At 57.3% G+C, this 18,031-nt stretch overlaps 1 protein-coding gene across 1 annotated transcript in view; it reads right to left on the bottom strand.

Annotated features, from left to right (window-relative positions):
• Window positions 1-6,001: 6,001 nt before the first annotated feature.
• The window catches only part of SMAD6 (SMAD family member 6), a 64,862-nt gene continuing 52,832 nt past the window's right edge, over window positions 6,002-18,031 (bottom strand). Inside the window, exon 4 of the mRNA XM_056127205.1 lies at window positions 6,002-6,795. Within this exon, the coding sequence (XP_055983180.1) occupies window positions 6,251-6,795 (545 nt within the window). The 3' untranslated portion in view covers window positions 6,002-6,250. The remainder of the gene's footprint in view (window positions 6,796-18,031) is intronic.

The raw sequence follows: 18,031 nt of genomic DNA, 5'->3' as shown, positions 1-18,031 counted from the left end.
GAAGTGATGGTCAGTCACCAGGTGGCGTCACTCACATGTGGGCCAGCAGGAATCACGGAAGCAGACGAACTGGCTGCAGCGTGAAGGGCACTTATTTTGCACTTGGCCATTCAAGTTTGATCCGCAGCACCATAAAGGGGCCTTTGAGTGCAGAGACAGGAGTGATCCCTGAGCACAAGCCATGAATGAGCCCTGAGCACAGAGCCAGGAGTGAGCCCTGGGCACAGAGCCAGGAGTGATGCTGAGCACAGAGCCAGGAGTGAGCCCTGAGTACAAAGACAGGAGTGAACCCTGAGCACAGAGACAGGAGTGAGCCCTGAGAGCAGAGCTAGGAGTGACTTCTGAGCACCACAGGTGTGATTCCAAAAGAAAAACAAAACAAAACAAATAACTGAGGCCGGAGCCATAGTACAGCAGGGAGGGTGCTTGCCTTGCACATAGCTGAACCAGATTCGATTCCTGACAGCCCATATGGTCCCCTGAGCCCAGGAGTGATCCCTGAGCACAGAGCTAGGAGAAAGCTCTGGAGCTTTTACAGAGCTCAGGAGCACACTAGGGGGTGACCCCAAAACAAACAAAAAAATTAAAAACAAACAGAAAACTGGGGACTGGAGCCATGGTAGAGAGGGGAGGGCATTTGCCTTGCATGCAACTGACCCAGGACCCAGGTTCGATTCCTGACACCTTATATGATCCTCCAAGCCCTGCCAGGAGTTAGCCCTGAGCACAGGACCAGAAGTAAGCCCTGAGCACACTAGGGGTAGCCCCTAAGCAAGGAAAGAAAAGAAGGAAGGAAGGGAGGGAGGAAGGAAGGAAGGGAGGGAGGGAGGGAGGGAGGGAGGGAGAGAGGGAGGGAGGGAGGGAGAAAGGGAGGGAGGGAGAAAGGGAGAAAGGGAGGGAAGGTGGAAAGGAAGGAAGTCGTTGACCTTACAGTGTTTCTTGTAATTAAACAACGAAACATGCTTCTGAACTCAATGAAAACTATGGGGGTTTCCAGAGGGAAGGAGGCAGGGTGGGAACAATGCCTAAAAGGGTCTTCTTGGTAGGGGTCGGGGGTGGGTTGCAGGTCTTTGGAGGCTGGAGAATCCGAGACAGAGAGAGAAGTGGTGAAAACGTCAGTGTCTATCAGAGAGATCAGAATGGTAATGTTCCCTTCCACTGACATTAATTTTGGATGTTTCCAGAAATTCGTTTTTTGGGGCCAGAGCAATAGGACAGTGCAGAACAAGACATTTGCTTTGCTTGCAGTTGACGTGGGTTTGATTCCCAGCATCCCCTATGTTCCTACAAGCCTGCTCAGAGTGATCCCTGAGCATAGAGCCAGGAGTAACCCCTCAGCATCTCCAGGTGCAGCCCTCTCAAAAAAAAAATTAATTAATTAATTAATTAATTAAATTTGACCAGAATTCCACTTGCAGGGACCAGCGATAGTACAGCTGGCAGTGCACTGGCCTTGCATGCTGCCAAGCTGGTGCACCCCCACCTGCCAAAAATATAAAACAGAATTCCATGTGCTGCCCTACAGGCCCTCTGGCTAAATGTCTGTTACAGAACAAGGCACGCTGGCCAGGGAAAGTAAGGAGGGGCCTCCCCAGAAATGGGCAGGACGAAATCTCCATCCCAAAATGGGTCTCCATGACACCCCAGCAACAAAGCTTTAATGAAGGTTGGTGGCAGGAGTCATGGAGGGAGTTGGACCCTCTCTGGAATTCCCGTGGACCATGGCTGACTCCCCTACGCAGGCTAGTGGATTATGAGGCCACTTGGGAGGGAGGAAGAAGGAAGCCGGACTTGGGCTGGAGCAATAGTACAGCAGGTAGCGCATTTGCCTTGCCAGCATCCCATATGGTCCCCCGAGCACCACCAGGAGTAATTCCTGAGCGTAGAGCCAGGAGTAACCGCTGTGCATCACCAAGTGTGACCCAAAAAGCAAAAAAAAAAAAAAAAAAAAAAAAAAAAGGAAGTTGGACTTGACAGACCAGCCCTCACCTCTGGGAATTGGTTTAAAAGTAGTCAGCAGCAGGGCCGGAGCAATAGCATAGTGGGCAGGGCATGCTATTGGCTTTGCCTTGCATGCAGCAAACCCAGGTTCTGTCTCCAGCGTCCCATATGGTTCCCTGAGCAATAGTTCCTGAGTACAGAGTTGCAGAGTGAGGGGTAACCCCTGAGTATTACTGAAAAACCAAAAACTAAAAAGAAAAAAAAAGGGAGGGAGGGAGAGAGAGAGAGAGAGAGAGAGAGAGAGAGAGAGAGAGAGAGAGAGAGAGAAAGTTGTCCCCAGGATTTGAGGGCTGCTTCAGCCTGCAACCCAGTGCTGCAACTTCCTGTGGGGGGCGGCGGTGACCAGGGGAGTGGGTAGGGACCTCCACCACAGCTCAGTGTCAAGAAGGGGAACCTGTTTGGGTCTTTTTTTTTTCGCCTTTTATTAAACAACAGGGTGGGCTGGAATGATAGCACAGCAGTAGGGTGTTTGCCTTGTGCACAGCCAGCCCGGCCAAGCCGGCTTCGATTCCTCCGCCCCTCTGGGAGAGCCCGGCAAGCTACCGAGAGAATCTCGCCCGCAAGGCAAAGCCTGGCAAGCTACCCGTGACGTATTCAATATGCCAAACACAGTAACAACAAGTCTCAAAATGGAGACGTTACTGGGCCCGCTCGAGCAAATCGATGAACAACGGGAGGACAGTGCTTTAATTAAACAATGTGTGGATTAGCCCAGATCTGTGGACCTCCCCTCCCTCCCAGTGCGAGAGGCATGTCTGTTTCAGCTCAGTGATATGTGCTGAAAAGCATCCAGGAAGAAGAGAAGTTTCCAGCACTGGACTGTGGTTGCCCAACGATGCAAATGCAGAGACATGGCCAAACAGGCTGATGTCAAGTTAGGCAAATTTTAAAGTCAAATTTAAATAATTTATTGAAAAGAGTATCACGAAGAGCAAACACGATTGGTCTGCCCCTTCCTCGCTTCTTGGCTCCCTTTGCCAGTGTGCCTGCCTTTCTGCAGCTTCTCCGGGGTCCTATGAGGTGCCGAAGTGCCTGTCTCCCGCTGCTACGGGGCTCTGGGGGTTAGCGCCTATGGTCCTGAGGCCTGTGGGGAAGTGGCTGTAGTGGTCCAGGAGACGTAGAGAATCAGGAGCTCGGCCTGATGGGTGCCCACTGGTACCCCTGACCTCTGTGACCCTTTTGTCCCGAAAACATCCAGAAGCCCATCAGGAACAGACCGGGCATCACTGGTGTCCAGGAGACTCCCTGGAGGAGAAGGAGCAGAGGGCACCACTGGGCTCAGGCCTAGGCTGAGCAAGTGGAGGGTGGGTGCCACGGAAACTTGGGCAAAAGAACAGGAGGTGGGCAGGGGAGGTGGGGGAGGGGAGGCTGGAGTGGGGTGGGCTGGAGCAGGAGCAGCCTGAGTTGTCTCTGGGACTCAGGTCCTGAGGGTACAGTGGGAAGAAGCAGGGGCACTGTCAGGTGGAGGTGTGAGTCTTGAGTGTTTGTGGGGCTGGAGTGATAGCACAGCAGGTAGGGTGTTTGCCTTGCATGTGGCCAACCTGGGTTCGATTCCCAGCATCCCATATGGTTCCCCCGAGCACCACCAGGAGTAATTCCTGAGTGCAAGAGCCAGGACTAACCCCTGAGCATCGCATCGCCGGGTTTGACCCAAAATGCAAAAAAAAAAAAAAGTGTTTGTGAGTGAGAGCACAAATGATGTGTGATAGTGTGTGTGTGTGTGTGTGTGTGTGTGTGTATGAATGAGTGTGTGTGAATGTGCATGTGTGTGTTGGGGGAGCTTCCAGGACTAAGGGACAGGACTGGGACACAGGCAAGACCTTGGCAATGACCACAGGTGAGCTGGTGGGAACCACCCCTCAGAACCAGATCTGGAAGCAGCAGTCAGACCAGGGGTCCTGCGGTGAGCTTTATGTCCACTTGCTGTGTGATCTCTGGCCACTTGAAGTCCTTCTCTGGGCCTCTGTTTTTTCCCCCTGAGGCAAATGCTTTCAGACTGTCCCTCCCCCACTCGTCCCCGACTGCTTTTCTAGCTCCTCCACTCCCACACCCCAAACAATCCCAGAAGGGTGGGACTGAGGGCCGAACCCCTTCCCCCAAAGCCCCATGATCTGCCAAGAATCACCGTGTCCCCCTTGGGGCTGTGGGGAGCCGCCCCCTCATTCCCTGGAGATCAGACTTGTTTAGAATGAGTCACCAGAGCCCCGGTGGTCTGCAGGAACCGGATGGGGGGGGGGGGCTTTGAGCTGTGGCTAGGGGGGTGGGGGTGGCAGGGATGTCAGCAGCTTAGCCTGGACTCTGTTTCCCCACGTGTAAACTGGGAGAAAGGGGCATCTGAGACTGCCAACAATACCCTGCACTGGGCAGTCCCAGGAGCGCCCGTGGGTCAGTGCCCTGTGTCCTGCAAGCTGCAGTGGGCACTTCAGGCCGTGTCTTGGACCTCACAGATGCGAGTGCGGTCTACTGTCAGAAAACTCAAAGAAGCAGCAGGGAATGGTGCTCTTCTCAGGAGCCGGGCCATGACCCCCAGCACCTGCCCCCAATCTGTTCCCCAACCCCTCCGTCACGGCTGCATCACTGAGCAGAAGCGGGGACAGGCCAGTTGTAAAACACAGTTACAGAAGATGGCAGCTTCACTCTTGGCCCCAGGGAAAGTCACATCCACGCCACACACAGCACAGCTGAGGGTTCCTGAGCCCCACAGCCGAGGCCTCCAGCCGGCAGCCACCTGAGTCCCCCAGCCCCACCTGAAGCCTCAGAAGACGGCAGGTACGCTGTGACCTCACATTGCCTCCAGCCTGATTCAGGGTGCAACGACTGTTTGCATCTCTGAGAAAGCAGCTCTTCATTGCCACATCCCCCTGGGGTTCCTGTACAGAGTTCTCGGTTCCCGGTTCCCTGAGCTTTCTCAAGAGAGAAAAACCATTTTACTATGCTGCTGCTCCTCGAATATAACTTCTGACCTCCTCTGCTTCCTGATTAGTCACCTGCCCTTCTGGCACCTTACTCTCCCCTTTTATAGGGTGGGAAGATTCGACCTGCCTCTGTGTGAGTCAGGGTGACGCCCTGGGTGGGGGGTGGGGATCAGGTCTTGGGGAACGAGCCCTGCTCAGATGCTCCCCGGGCTCTCAAGGCTTCTCTAGGGTGGGCTCAAGGCCCACCAGTCAGATATTTTATTTTACACGCCACTTTTCCCCCAGAGGATGAGAAAAAGCATCTTCTGACTCCTGTGGGTATCATCCACTGGGAGGCGAGGGCTGGCTCCTCCCCACACCCACCCCTGCTCACACCACACCACCTTCTCTAAACGGCAGGGTTTTTTCTTTTTCCTTATCTTTGGCCACACCTGGTAGTGCTTAGGGATCACTTCTGGAAGGCTCTAGCTAGGGACCATATGTGGTGCTGGGGATCGAACCAGGGTCAACTGTGTGCAAGGCAAGTGCCCTCCATAACCTGGGTTCAAACTCCCTGGCCCCAGCCCTTTTCAATTATAAATTTCCTGGTCTATCAGGTAAACTGACTGAGATCAGTTGTTTTTTTTTTTTTGAGTGAACTGAGATCAATTTTTTTTTTTTGGGAGGGGGGTCACAACCGGCAATACTCAGGGTTTACTCCTGGATCTGCACTCAGGAATTACTCCTGGCGGTGCCCAGGGGACCATATGGGATGCTGGGAATCCAACCCAAGCCAACCTTGTGCAAGTCAAACACCCTACCCGCTATACTATTGCTCCAGTCCCTGAGATCAGTTTTAAGGTTCTTGATGGGTGAAAAACATCTGCCGGTGCCCTGAATGTCCATCTTTGTTCAAAGCAAGACAGTTTAAAAAAAAAAAACCTATAATGCGAATACTTTATTATCAACGAGTGACTGGCATTAGCTTTTTTTTTTTTGGTCTGGGCATTAATATTTCAAAAATCATATACCAAACCCAGGTTTCTTCGACTGCCCAGATCCGCTGCACTGTATTTTTAAAAAATAAAGAGGAGAAAGGAAGGAAAGAAAGAAAATATATCTGTATTGAAAGAAGTATAAGCCAAAGTGCGTCTTTCTTGTTTTGTTCATATACACACATTGCACCGTACATAAATAATTACATTGTAAAAATGACTCCATAATTACAAGTATAATATATATTTCCATATAATATATAAAACTTTTATATTAAATCTAGGTAGATGATATCTGGGGGTGGGAGGGGGGTGGGAGGCGGGGCCGAGTCTCTGGGCTCCGGTGGGGGAGGGGGGCCACTATCTGTGGTTGTTGAGGAGGATTTCCAGCCAGCAGGGGCAGGAGGTGATGAACTGCCGCGAGTAGCTGGGCCCCCAGCCCTTGGCGAAGCTGATGCGCACGCTGTTGGGGTCGTAGGGGCCGTGCGCCGCGTCGGGCTCGGGCGCGTGGTGCAGCTGGCCCGAGCGCTCGAAGTCGAAGACCTTGATGGAGTAGCCGGGGGGCACCTTGCGCACTACGAGCGTGCGGCCGGCGCCCGGCGCGTCCAGCGTGGGCGAGTTGACGAAGATGGGGTGCTCGCCGCGGTTGTAGGCCCACACGCCGTCGGGCTCCTTGCTCAGCTGGATGCCGAAGCCGATCTTGCTGCGCGTGCGCCGCACCGACTCGCCGCGCTGCTCCAGGTGGAGCTGGCCCAGGCAGAAGCCGCTGCCCTGAGGTAGGTCGTAGAAGATGCTGACAGCCTGCTCGCACACCGCGTACAGGCGGCCCACCCGCGTCCGGTGCTCCCAGTACGCCACGCTGCACCAGTGGCTCGGCTTGGTGGCGTCCGGGGACATGCTGGTGTCTGTGGGCAAACACAGGAAAGGGAGAGTTATTCCCAGGGGTGGGCGCTAGCTGTGTGTGCCACCAACCCAGGTTCCATCCTCAGCATCCCACAGGGTCCCCCATGTGTCCCCAGGAGTGATCCCCGAGTCAGCCCTGAGCACGGCCAGGGGTGGTGCCAGGCCTGCCCGGGCATTGCGGGCGCGGTTGCCTTCATGTTCAGTGGGTTTAGTTGTCCCCCACATGTCACGTGGTTCGGGGAGAAAGCCCAAGGGTGCACACACCCAGTGAGAGGGAGAACTTGGGCTGTGTCCTGGTACCCCCGTGGCCCACCCCAACTCCCAACACCTGCTGGCTGTGGTCCTTGTAATTAAGAACAAGACATTCTAGGGCCGGAGAAATAGTACAACGGGGAGGGCGCTGCCTTTACACGGAGGTGATCTGGGTCCCATCTCTGACACCCCATACCATCTCCAGCCCAGCCAGGAGTGATCCCGGAATGCAGCCAGGAGTAAGCCCTGAGTACGGACCAAAGTTCAAAGAAAAGGAAGTTCCAGCAGGAAGCCAACCCCTCTATGCACGAACCTCAACACAAGATAAAGACTTGACCCTACGGGTAGGGCAAAGCAGCCACCACGTGCTGTGGCCAACCCACTCTCGCCCCTTAGGAGGGACGGCGTGTGGCGCCCAGCCCCAGCCAGCCATGGGATAGTCAGTTGCATCTAGTCCATCCACACCTCTCTGTCCACCTCCACAGCCCCGGCCAGGACTCAGAGCAGAGCAGGGTGACAAGGGTTGCTCTGCAGGACACGCTCCTGTGGTGGTCCCGGACCTCAGACCCCACCTCTGCCTGGGACCAGCAACCTGGCAGGGTTTCCGGGGCCACCCTGAGAGTGGGAGGAAGGAAGGGAGGGTTCCAAGTGCCACACAACAAAACCCCTCTTCAGACCAACACCTAAGGAGAGTAGAGATAAGGGCCAAATGGAGAGTTCCACGGCTTGGAAGCTAATCTCATGAGCTGGGGGAAAAGGCAGGTGGGATGGAGAAAGGACCACCAAGCAAATGATGGTTGGAAGAATCACTCAGGATGGCAGATGCATGCTGAAAATAGACTATAGACCAAACATGATGGCCGCTTAGTACCTGTATTGCAAACCATAACACCCAAAGGGAGAGAGAGTAAGAGGGAATGTGCCTGCCACAGAGGCAGGGGATGGGAAAAGGGGGGAGGGTGGTGGGAGGGACACTGGGAACATTGGTGGTGGAGAATGGGCACTGGTGGAGGGATGGGTACTTGATCATTGTTGGACTGAAATGCAATCATAGAAGTTTTTAAGTCTCTAATTGTATCTCACAGTGGTTCGTTAAAATAAAAAAAATAAAATAAAAAAACAAAAACAACCAGGCCTTGTGCAGAGACGGCGCAACCACCGGGGTTGATAAGGCCAGTCCCCCTGCCTGTGGGCAGCCGGAGCAGACCCAGCTGCTCCTTTCCCCAGGCTGCACCCCCCTCAAGGAGCTCCCAGGGGCAAGAGAAGCAGTGACATTCCAGCCTGGCCAGAGACCACTAGCCCAACACTCGGGTAGTGACCAAGGCCTCTGGGGGCTTCAGGGGCAAAGATGGGGCAGCCAGGATACAGGCTGGACAGCAGGCACTGGGCGGACAGTGGGAATGTGAAGCCCCCACCACCCACTTCCCAGCAAAGGAGGCTGAGAGTGAGGCCACGGCAGGTCAGGGTCTACATGAGCAGGTGCCCAGCTGGCATCCTCCGTCCAGGCTGAGCAAGCCTTCCCTCTGAGCCTCAGTTTCTCTCTCTATGACCACGCTTGTCAGTCCTAGGGGTGCTGACCCATCCAAGGGAGAGTCAGGACCCTGCTCCGGGCACAGGCCAGAGGGACTGGGGGCCTGCTGGGCCCGTCCACAGGGAAGGGGCCACTGGCCAGCACGTACCCCTCCCTCAGGCCTATGGTCTGTGCCCCCTCCACCCACCTGATGCCCATATGATGCTCTCGGTCCCTGGATCACTGGCTTGGAGCAGGGTACCCTGGGATTGGAAGTGAGTCCTCAAACTGCCCAGGGTCCAGGCTGCCTCAGTAGCTGGCGCAAGGACACTGACACCAGCTGGGCCAAACCTCCACCCTCACCCGATGCCCTGCACAAGGCCTCCACCACCTCCCGAGGTCCAGGAGCTCTACACCACCTCTGTGACCACTGCCCTGCTCCCTCAAGCTTCCGACTCTGGGTCCTCAGCGTGGCTGTCCTCACAGTACACGAGGGGTCCAGCCTAGGTGAGGTCCCGGAATCCAGCCCCTGCATCACACGACCCCCACAATCCCCCACCTCAGCTCTGCAAGGTGTGGGCCTGGTGTCCCCTCTCCTTCCCACCCGGCACTGCCAGGAGTGGCCCCCCACAAAGTAATGCCCACCCAAACACTCTCCAGGTCTGCAGCTGGCCCCGCAGGCCGGGCTCGGCTCTCCTCCCAGTTCCCCAGGGTGAAAAGCCACCAGAGAGTCACTGACCCAGCTCTATCCCCTGAGCCCCGTGTCATGGGTCACGTACGTAGCTGGGAGGTGGGTCCAGCACCTCCAGTGATGCTCAGGCACCGTGAGACACAGGGATCAAAGCTGGGCCTCCAGCATTCCAAATCAGGTGGCCAGCTCACAGATGCCCTTTCAGACCCGCACCCACCCTGGCATCAGCAAAACCCCATCCTTCTGCTCTTGCTGGCACCAGGTCAGCTGGGCGAGTGCAGGAATGGGACAGTTCACACAGTCAGGCTCTATGTTTGCTCTGTGGGGACCAAGGAAAGCGTGTCTGGGTCTGCTGGCGGGGCCCACTTCTGGCACGCTCCCTCTGAGCCCCTATTCTCCCGGAAACGAGGCACTAGGGTCCCCACAAAGGTCCGGGGCAGGGGATGGAGCCTGAGAGCCCAACACCAAAGCGTGACCCTGGACACGAAGGTGTCCAAGCCAGACGGGCCGAGGCACTCCTTGCGGTCAAGACTCAGGTCCCCGCCTGCGGATGGACGTTCGTGTCGCAGGCACAGCCCACCTCTGGGTTTTCCAGAAACTCTAGAGCAGATCAGCCGGGTGTGGAGAGAAGTGGCTGCTCAGGTAGGAGCTTCCCAAGGGATCTGAGGGTTCAGGGCCCAGAGTGACCACTGTGGGAGGTCACAGCAGGGCACAGTGAGCTGCAACGCCCCGGCTGGACCCCAGGGCCCTTTGCGAGTGACCCACTATAGGGGAGAGAGATGTGGGGTGAGTTTTTTGAGGGGGAAAGGTGGGTGTCCTCCTCCTTGCCTGCCGCTGGCAGGACAGGCCCCTGGACGAGCTGCTCTCTCCTGAGCTCGTGGCCGCAGCCGGCCCCGCCATCTCCCTCAGCCATCAGCCTAATTAGGAAGCCGCTCCTTAATTGCAAATAAATACCGGGGGAGTCAGACCCGAGTGAGCGACATCAAAGGTGACCGCGGTCTGACCGAAACTCCTGCTCAGTAGCCCCTGCCCGGGGCCTGGCCTCGCGCCCAGCCGGACTCGGGGTGTGCGGGCGGAGGGAGGGGGGGGAGGCTCAGTCTGGGACTGTGCCCCCCAGACAAGGCATCACTCTTCTCTCTCCTGGCTCACACTCTCTGCGATGTGGCGAACATTCCCCACAGCTCTGACCTCTGTGGGCAGTGGGGACTGGTGGCCCGGTCACCCCCAACTCCTAGGCGGAGACCCTGCCCCTGGTGTGGTCACTCAGGAGGTGGGGGGTCAGGGGGAACCTGCCCCGTGCGTGCAGGTGGGACGTGTAGATGCCCTCCCCCAAGACACACCCATCCCTCTCCTGTGCCCCTTGGCCAGCAGGGACAGAGCCCAGGACCAGCCCAGCTGGAAGTGGGCGCCTGTGAGAGAGAGGGTGACCCCATTTCTAGGCAGACAGACAGACAGACAGAGCGGACGCAGGAAACTGCCGAGGGAAAAGAAGGTGGGGCCGGGGCTCAGGATACGAAGGGACGGCAAAGAAGCCAGGACGGAGGCTTCTTTCTAGAACATTCAGGGGGTGGGGGGGGTGGGAAGGAGGGCTCCTGACAGGCTCAGGGCAGGACTGTCTGGGAGGAGGAGGAGGAAGACAGGGTCTGAAGGAACTGCTGGGGTCAGGGGGACAGTCGCGTCACCGCTTCCCAGCAGAGGAAAAGCCAGCAGGAGGAGGGCCAGTGCCCTGCCCTGCACACACAGCAGGACCCCTTGGGGACAGGCGTGTCCCCCTGATGCTGTGATGCACATTCCTGCCACCAGAGGGTGGTGGACGCCTGTGGTGGGCAGCAGAGAGGCTGGGCCAGGCAGCCAACCCCCCCAGGGCCCCCTCTCCCCCTACCCCAGCCAGCCCCTCCGCCCCAGGGAGGGAGCTGGGAGCCCAACCTGTAATTTTGTGGGGGTGCTGAGGCTCCCGGGGCGGGGCCAACAGCAGCCTGGGGGCGGCAAGGAGAACCAAGGGCCCAAGAAAAGCCTTTTTCCCCTCTTCGAATCAGCAGTTTTTGGTCAAAACAAAGGGCATGAACGTTCTTGGGGCTCCCTGTGAGACCAGCCACTCTGAGCACACGCATGCAAGGCAGCTGGTTTGCTGGGGAAGGGCCACACCGCCGCCCACCCTGCAGGGGCCTCAGTCAAGGTCACTCGGAGAGGGGACCAGAATGTGCTTGAGGGCTCAGACATTTCCCAGGAGGAGCTGAAAAGCCCCCAAGGGCCGGGCCTCTGCCAAAGTCATTAGTTCCCATAAGCCAGAGCCCCTCCGGCCCCCCCAGGGCCAGGCAGAGGGAGAAACAGAGGGGTGGGGGCAGCAGCCCAGGGAGGAGGGAGGCTGTCTTGTACACAGCCGGTACCCTATGGTGCCCCGAGCACCACCAGACATGGTCTCTGAGTGCAGAACCACGAGTCAGCCCTGAGCACTGCTGGGTTGGCCCCCAAACAAACAAAAGAAGTATCCCATCCAGAGGTGGAGGGAAATAGGGACTCAGGCCCCGAGAGACCCTGGAGAACTGCCAGAGGGCAGCAGCGTGCTGGGGGCAGAGGAGCCCAGGCCCGGTGCCCGTTGTGTCCAGTGCCCCTGTCCCGGGGCCAGGCTGGGGCCCAGTGCTCTCTTCTGTCCCCTGCCAGCCTTGTGTGGCTTCAAATCGCAGCAACTGGAGTCTGGGAGTGAACACCTGGCCCACATCTGTCTGACCTAACACCCCGCTAAAAGCCTTGTTTGCCCATTAGATAAGTAGTTTCTGTTATCAAACTCTTTCCGCTTCACCTTCCTTTGTCAGTTTAAGCTGCAGACCCGGCTTTGGACTCCGCAGCACGCCCAGGGCTGCCCCAGAAGGGCTGGGTCCCTCTTTCGTTCCTTCCCCCCTCTTCTGGATGAAGGGTCTGACCTTCACGCAGGGTGCTGGCAGCAAGACAGAAATGCACGCACACAAGCAGGACCACGTTAGTGGACAACGCTTTGAGGGAGCATCAGCGCGGAGCCCTTTCAGAAGCAGGGCCCAGCTGACCGGCGGTCATGCTGCTGTCCCTCCCTACTCCTGTCTCAGTCCAGCGCCTCTGGCTGGAGAGGAAGCCCTGCATCCAAGAGGAAGTGTCTAATGGGTCATTCCATCCCGGGAGGTCTGGGCACGGCCTGCACAGGGCCCACCTTGGCTCTCGGAGGCAGGAGGAGCCAGCCCCACGCCCCAGATGCTCTGATGGGACAGTCTCACCACCAGGACCGGGACGAGGACAGTGAGGGTGAGGGGTGAGGGGGAGGGGTGCAGAGCTCTGTCACCACAGTCCCTGGGGCTCAAGTTCGAGACTCCACAGTTGCAGAAACAGGGTCCCCCGGGAAATCAGGACAAGCCCACCATGACACAGTGCAGGGACCCCGGGCAGCTGCTCCTTCTCCAACTCTATGAAACAGGAGTATTGTGGCAGGGACTTCAGCAGGATATTGGGGTTAATTGCACGGGCAACCAGATAGTATCTGGTTCAGAATTAAGCCAGCAGCAGTACAGTGGGCAGGGCGCTTGCCCAGCACACAGCCACATGGGTAGGATCCCTGAGCACAGAGCTAGGAGTAACCTCTGAGCATCACCAGGAGGGACCCAAAATACAATAAATAAATAACCAAAAGGGACTGTAAAAAAAAAGAAGAAAAAAACCTCAGAAGGGTAGGAGGACTTTTTTTTTTTTTTTGCTTTGTTGGGTCACACCTGGTGATGCACAGGGATTACTCCTGGCTCTGTATTCAGGAATTACCCCTGATGGTGCACCATATGGGATGCTGGGTTGGGCGCGTACAAGGCAAATGCCATACCCGCTGTCCTATTGCTCCAACCCCCGGGTAGGAGGACTTTAAAAATAAAAGATAATAATTCAGAGAGTTCAACATGTTGAGCACATGTCCTGCTTGCAGGAGGCCCAAGTTTGGTCTCCAGCACCCCTGAGCACTGCTGGGTGCGGCCCCCAAATCCAACCCTCCCAATACTAAATAAGTACTCCTTAAAACAACTACAATTGGCCAACCCAGGTTCAATCCCCAGCACCCCATATGGTCCCCCACCCAGCCCACCAAGAGTGATCCTGGAGGACAGAGCCAGGAGTAGCCCTGAGCAACTCAGCCAAACAAAAACCAAAATAAAACAACCACAATTTTTGTTTTGTTTTGGGGCCTCACTTGGCAGTTCTCAGGGGTTACTTCTGGCTCTGCACTCAGGAATTACTTGCAGTGGTGCTCGCGGGAACCGTATGGGATGACGGGAATCAAACCCAGGTTGCAAGGCAAACACCCTACCCACTGTACTATCGCTCTGGCTCACAACCATGATTTAAAAAAAAAAAAAAAACGAATTATCACCATCTTCCCTTTGTTTGAGAGTAGACATTATGTCGCCCGGCTAGGGTTCCGTGATCACTCCTGCAGAGACGATGGGCTGTTGGCACTGAGCGTGAAGGGAAAACCCACAAGAAGTACTACTCGTTAACAGCAGAAGAAATAAAATAATCCAGTCAGCACTGAAACAGAGTATGTGTTTAAATCCACACGCTGTGAGTCCCTTAATTGCATTTTAAATGACTGAGTGGGGTCAAAGCAACAGCACAGCGGGGTGGGAGTGGAGGGCCACTTGCCTTGCACGAGGCCAAGCCCGGTTCGATCCCCGCACCCCCACATGGTCCCCTGAGTAATGCCAGGAGTGACTCCTGAGTACAGAGCCAGGGTTAAGTCCTGAGCACCACCAGGTGTGGCCCAAAGATAAAAAGGAAAGAAAAAGGGAGGCTTTTGCCTGCGGGGGCCCCTGGTTTGACCTCCGGTACCTGTGATCCCCCAAGCACCACCCCCAGAAACCTCCACGCACCAGAGAGCAGCCCCGAGCTGCGTGCCCCAAACAAAACTAAATAAACAAGATGAGAGAGAGAGAGAAAGAGAGAGAGAGAGAGAGAGAGAGAGAGAGAGAGAGAGAGAGAGAGTCTGGCTGTGGCATAGCAACAGAGCTGCGCCTGGCCTGGGTGAGGGTCATGGAGGAAGAGGGGGAGGAACTGAGTTCTTCAAGTCAGGTGATGTCAGGGTCTGCACTTGCTTGAGTCCGATCCCCAGCACCCTGCAGGGTCCGTCCCCGGAGCCCTGCCAGAAGTGAGCTCTGAGCACCACCGGGTGTGGTCCAAAACCCAAAACCAAACAAACAGAAAACAGTTAAACATGTCGTGCCATGCCTGCAGTCCTCAGCTCAGAAGCCGTGGCGCCGGGTTCAAACTCGGGGTCAGTGGGGCTTCGAGACGGGCCTTGCCTGACGACTGTGGCCGCGACCCCAGATGCCAACGCCCCCCCTCCCACCCCACAGACACAGGGCAGGGTGGGGCACCGTGGCAAAGGGGGCTCCAGTCTTACCCGACAGCCCGCCTCCCCAGGACACAGGCCCGGCACTCAGGGCTCCCAAGAGCTCCCTGTGGATGGAACCTCTTTGCTCTGGGGCCCGGGGGACACAGTGCTGAGGACAGAGCCTCGGGTCTCTCACCATAGAGTGTGAGACTCGCTCAGCCAGTGCTCCCCAAGGCCCTGAAGAGCTGGTTTCTCCACCAGTGCCCCCTGCCCCTCCACAGCCCAAGGAACACTCCCCGCCCCGCCCCCCCAAGTCCCTCCATGGGGAGGTGCCGGCTGACACAGGCCCTTGAACTGCTCAAGAGACAGGATGATGGCCCCACTCTGAAAACACAGCCCCAGACGCAGTGTGAGATGGAGCCTCACCCTGCATCGCAGACGCAGGAGCTGCTAGAGGTGGGAGATGTGGGGAGAAGGGCAGTCACCATCCTTGGTCTCTGCGGAGAAAGGACGGTCAGACTGCCCCTTCCCTGGCCCCAGGCCCACCCTGGAGAAAGGGATTTCAGGATGAAATGATAGTGAAGTCAAGTAGTTTTGTTTGGGTGGGGGGCACATCCAGGAGTGCTCAGGGATGACTCCTGGCTCTGCACTCAGGAATCACTTCTGGTGGTGTTGGGGGACCCTATGGAGGGCTGGGGGTGGAACCCGGATCAGCCAGCTGCCCGTGAGGCCGGCGCCCTCCCCGCCGTGCCATCCCTTGGCCCAAGCTGTCCAGTCTTTCATCCTGTGCAGTAAACAAACGAATCCTGAAAAGTGAACCTCAGCCTGAAAGGAACTTTCACCAAGGCCGAGAGCTCAGGCTTGCTCTGCGTGGCCGCGCTCCAGGCCCCGGTGCCCAGCAGGCAGGAGCAAGCCCGGGGAGCAAGCCCGGCCCCTCCCCGCCCGTGTCTCCTGCAGCCTGGTAAGACCACTGCCCCAGCCCACGGTGGGCAAGCACTTGCCATGCACCATAGAAGTGACCATTGAACACAGAGCCTTGAGAGTAAGAGTCAGCCCTGAGCACAGCCGTGTGTAGCCCCCAAACCAAACCAAACTAAACCAAGGCGCTGGGCCTGCAGTGAGACTGTTGAAAAACAACCTCTCAGTGCGATACTCTGTGGGAGCAAAGCTCAGAGCCTTTTGCTGCAGGAATTGGTTCCTTCCAGGGCTCTGTTCAAGGTTCCATTGGTGGCTTCCAGCTGCTGTATGCCTGGACCAGCCCCACTGGCGTTACTTTGGTGTCTGGCCACCACCGAGGTGCTCTGGGGGTCACTCATAGTCATGCTGAAGTCATGTGACCATGTGGTTCCAGGTTCAAACCCAGGGCTCCAGCATATGCACAAGCTCCAGCCCCTTGACCCCCCCCTCACCAGCCAACCTGGCCCTGGGGAGCTGCCCTGGGTTGTGCAGGGGCTGGTCTCAGCAGGAACCTGGCTCCCACCACCTGGGGGTTTCGCCCAGACCCATGGGCCCGGGCGACAGCATCGGTGGAAGAATCCAGAGGCCCAGGAAAGGCCAGTTTGAGGGGAGACGCAGATGGGAGTGAAGGGGCTTATCGGCCGGACACGGTTCCCCAGAAGGAACAAGTTTCTGTAACAAGGCTCCAAGCTTTGCCCCCACCCGAATATCACAGGAAAAGGTCAATCTGTGCAATTGTTTATGGATCCTGAAAGCCCCTCCCCCCAGCCACTGCCCCCACCACCACACCGGGGGATAGCCTGTCCTCCCTGTAAGGTCCAGAGAAACTAACAGAAGCCTGGAAAAGGTGGCAGATGGGGGGCTCAGGGGGGGTGGGGGGTGGAGGAGAATCTTCCAGAATAAGCCTGCTGCCTTGTTTGTAAACCACCAACCAGTTAATTCGTGCTGTGTCTGGGCTCAACTCTAGCTGCCAGTGCTGATGCTCAGGGGTCCCCACCCGGACCAGGAAGAACATGGTGCTCTGGGGGTTCAGCTAGGCTGGGCTGGGCTGAGGTGGAGGTGAGGGATGGGCAGGGGGTCCCCGCATGTGGACCAGGAGGATCCAGGCATCACCGGCTTCCTCACCTCCCAAATACAACAAGTTGACCAGTCCAGCGTCCTGCCTCCCACTTCAAGGAGGCAAAGGACCACAGGTGCTCAGATGATACTGTTTTGGTCAAATGATGAGACCCACCCCCCAACTCTGCTTTCTGTGGAGTGCTGGGGTAGGGGACAGCCTCAGGAGGAAGTGTCTGAGGGCGGCAGCATGACTTGAGGACTTCCTATAAGAATCCCCCACAGCAGGGCAGAAGCAGCCCGGTTTGGAGAACCACGGTGCCCACACTACACTGGTTCCTCCCCACCAGCTCCCTCTCTCAGGGCAGCTGTGTACCAGGCCCACTGAGGGGGCGGCAGGGCCCCCAGGGCTAAAACTGTAAGAATCTGACCAAGATGGAACACCAATGGCGGGTGCCTCAGGAGCCCTGGATAGGACCCCCAGCATTGAAGGGTGGTCTCAGCACCAGGCAACAGGCCAGAATTAGTCCCAGAGCATGGTCATGGGGTCCAACCTGCCCCCAGACCTAAACATTCAGGACTGATGTGGTGTGTACCACTGGTGGTTCACATGCGCCTGGTTTAATCGACACGCCAGTGTTAATGTGCTCAAATAGGTCCCCTCCTCTCGGGACCCCCAGCACACACTCCTCTCCAAGAATGCCTCCACCCAGAGCTGCGTGTCCTATCCAGGGGACTCGACGTGGCTGTCAGGCTGGTACTGAGCTGCCTGGGAGTGCAGCAGGGGCGCTGTCTGCCCCCGCACCCCACGGAGGGGGGTCTAACATGAGAGCCGCACAGGGGCAGAGGAACGGGAGGGACGGGCCCTGCTCGCAGGAGATCCCGGGGTGCGGGGAAGCTGCTGGAACAAGCCAGGCACCGAGACGGCGGCTGTGCTGGACGCACTAGGAAGCCGGGGGACAGTGTCCAACAGTGGCTGTGCTGCTGACCAGTCAGTCCCCCCAAGGGGAGATGGCCGGAGCCTCATTTTCCACCATCTACTTTGTCATCCTTGGATTCTTCTGGAAAAGACCAGGGGCCTGGGAGGTGCCGGCCATGCCCAAGTGTCTCCTGACCTGCCCATGGTGTGAGTGAGGGTCGAAGCTCGTCTGCAGGGCCCTTAGGAGGTGGGCGGGAGACACTGTGAGTCTGCAGAGGGCTGCTCAGTGGCCCTGGGCCACCCTGAGCCGCTCCCGACCTTCCAGCCCGCCTAAGACGTCCTACAGCTCACTCTCTTCTCACGAGCTATCCAGCCGCACCAGAGGGCCCTGAGCGAAGGGTCAGTGGAGGATCCCCGGCTCTCAGGAAGGTCAAGTCTCAGAGCCAAGGTCACACAGCCAAGAGCCAGAGTCTGGACCCTGAGCTCCCTTCCTTCCTCCCGCAGCCAGGAGGACT

Source organism: Sorex fumeus, unplaced genomic scaffold (genome assembly GCF_029834395.1).
Source record: "Sorex fumeus unplaced genomic scaffold, SorFum_2.1 ptg000063l, whole genome shotgun sequence".
Classification (NCBI taxonomy): Eukaryota; Metazoa; Chordata; class Mammalia; order Eulipotyphla; family Soricidae; genus Sorex; species Sorex fumeus.
Note: the sequence above shows the minus strand (reverse complement) of the source record. Positions and strands in the feature narration are given on the sequence as shown.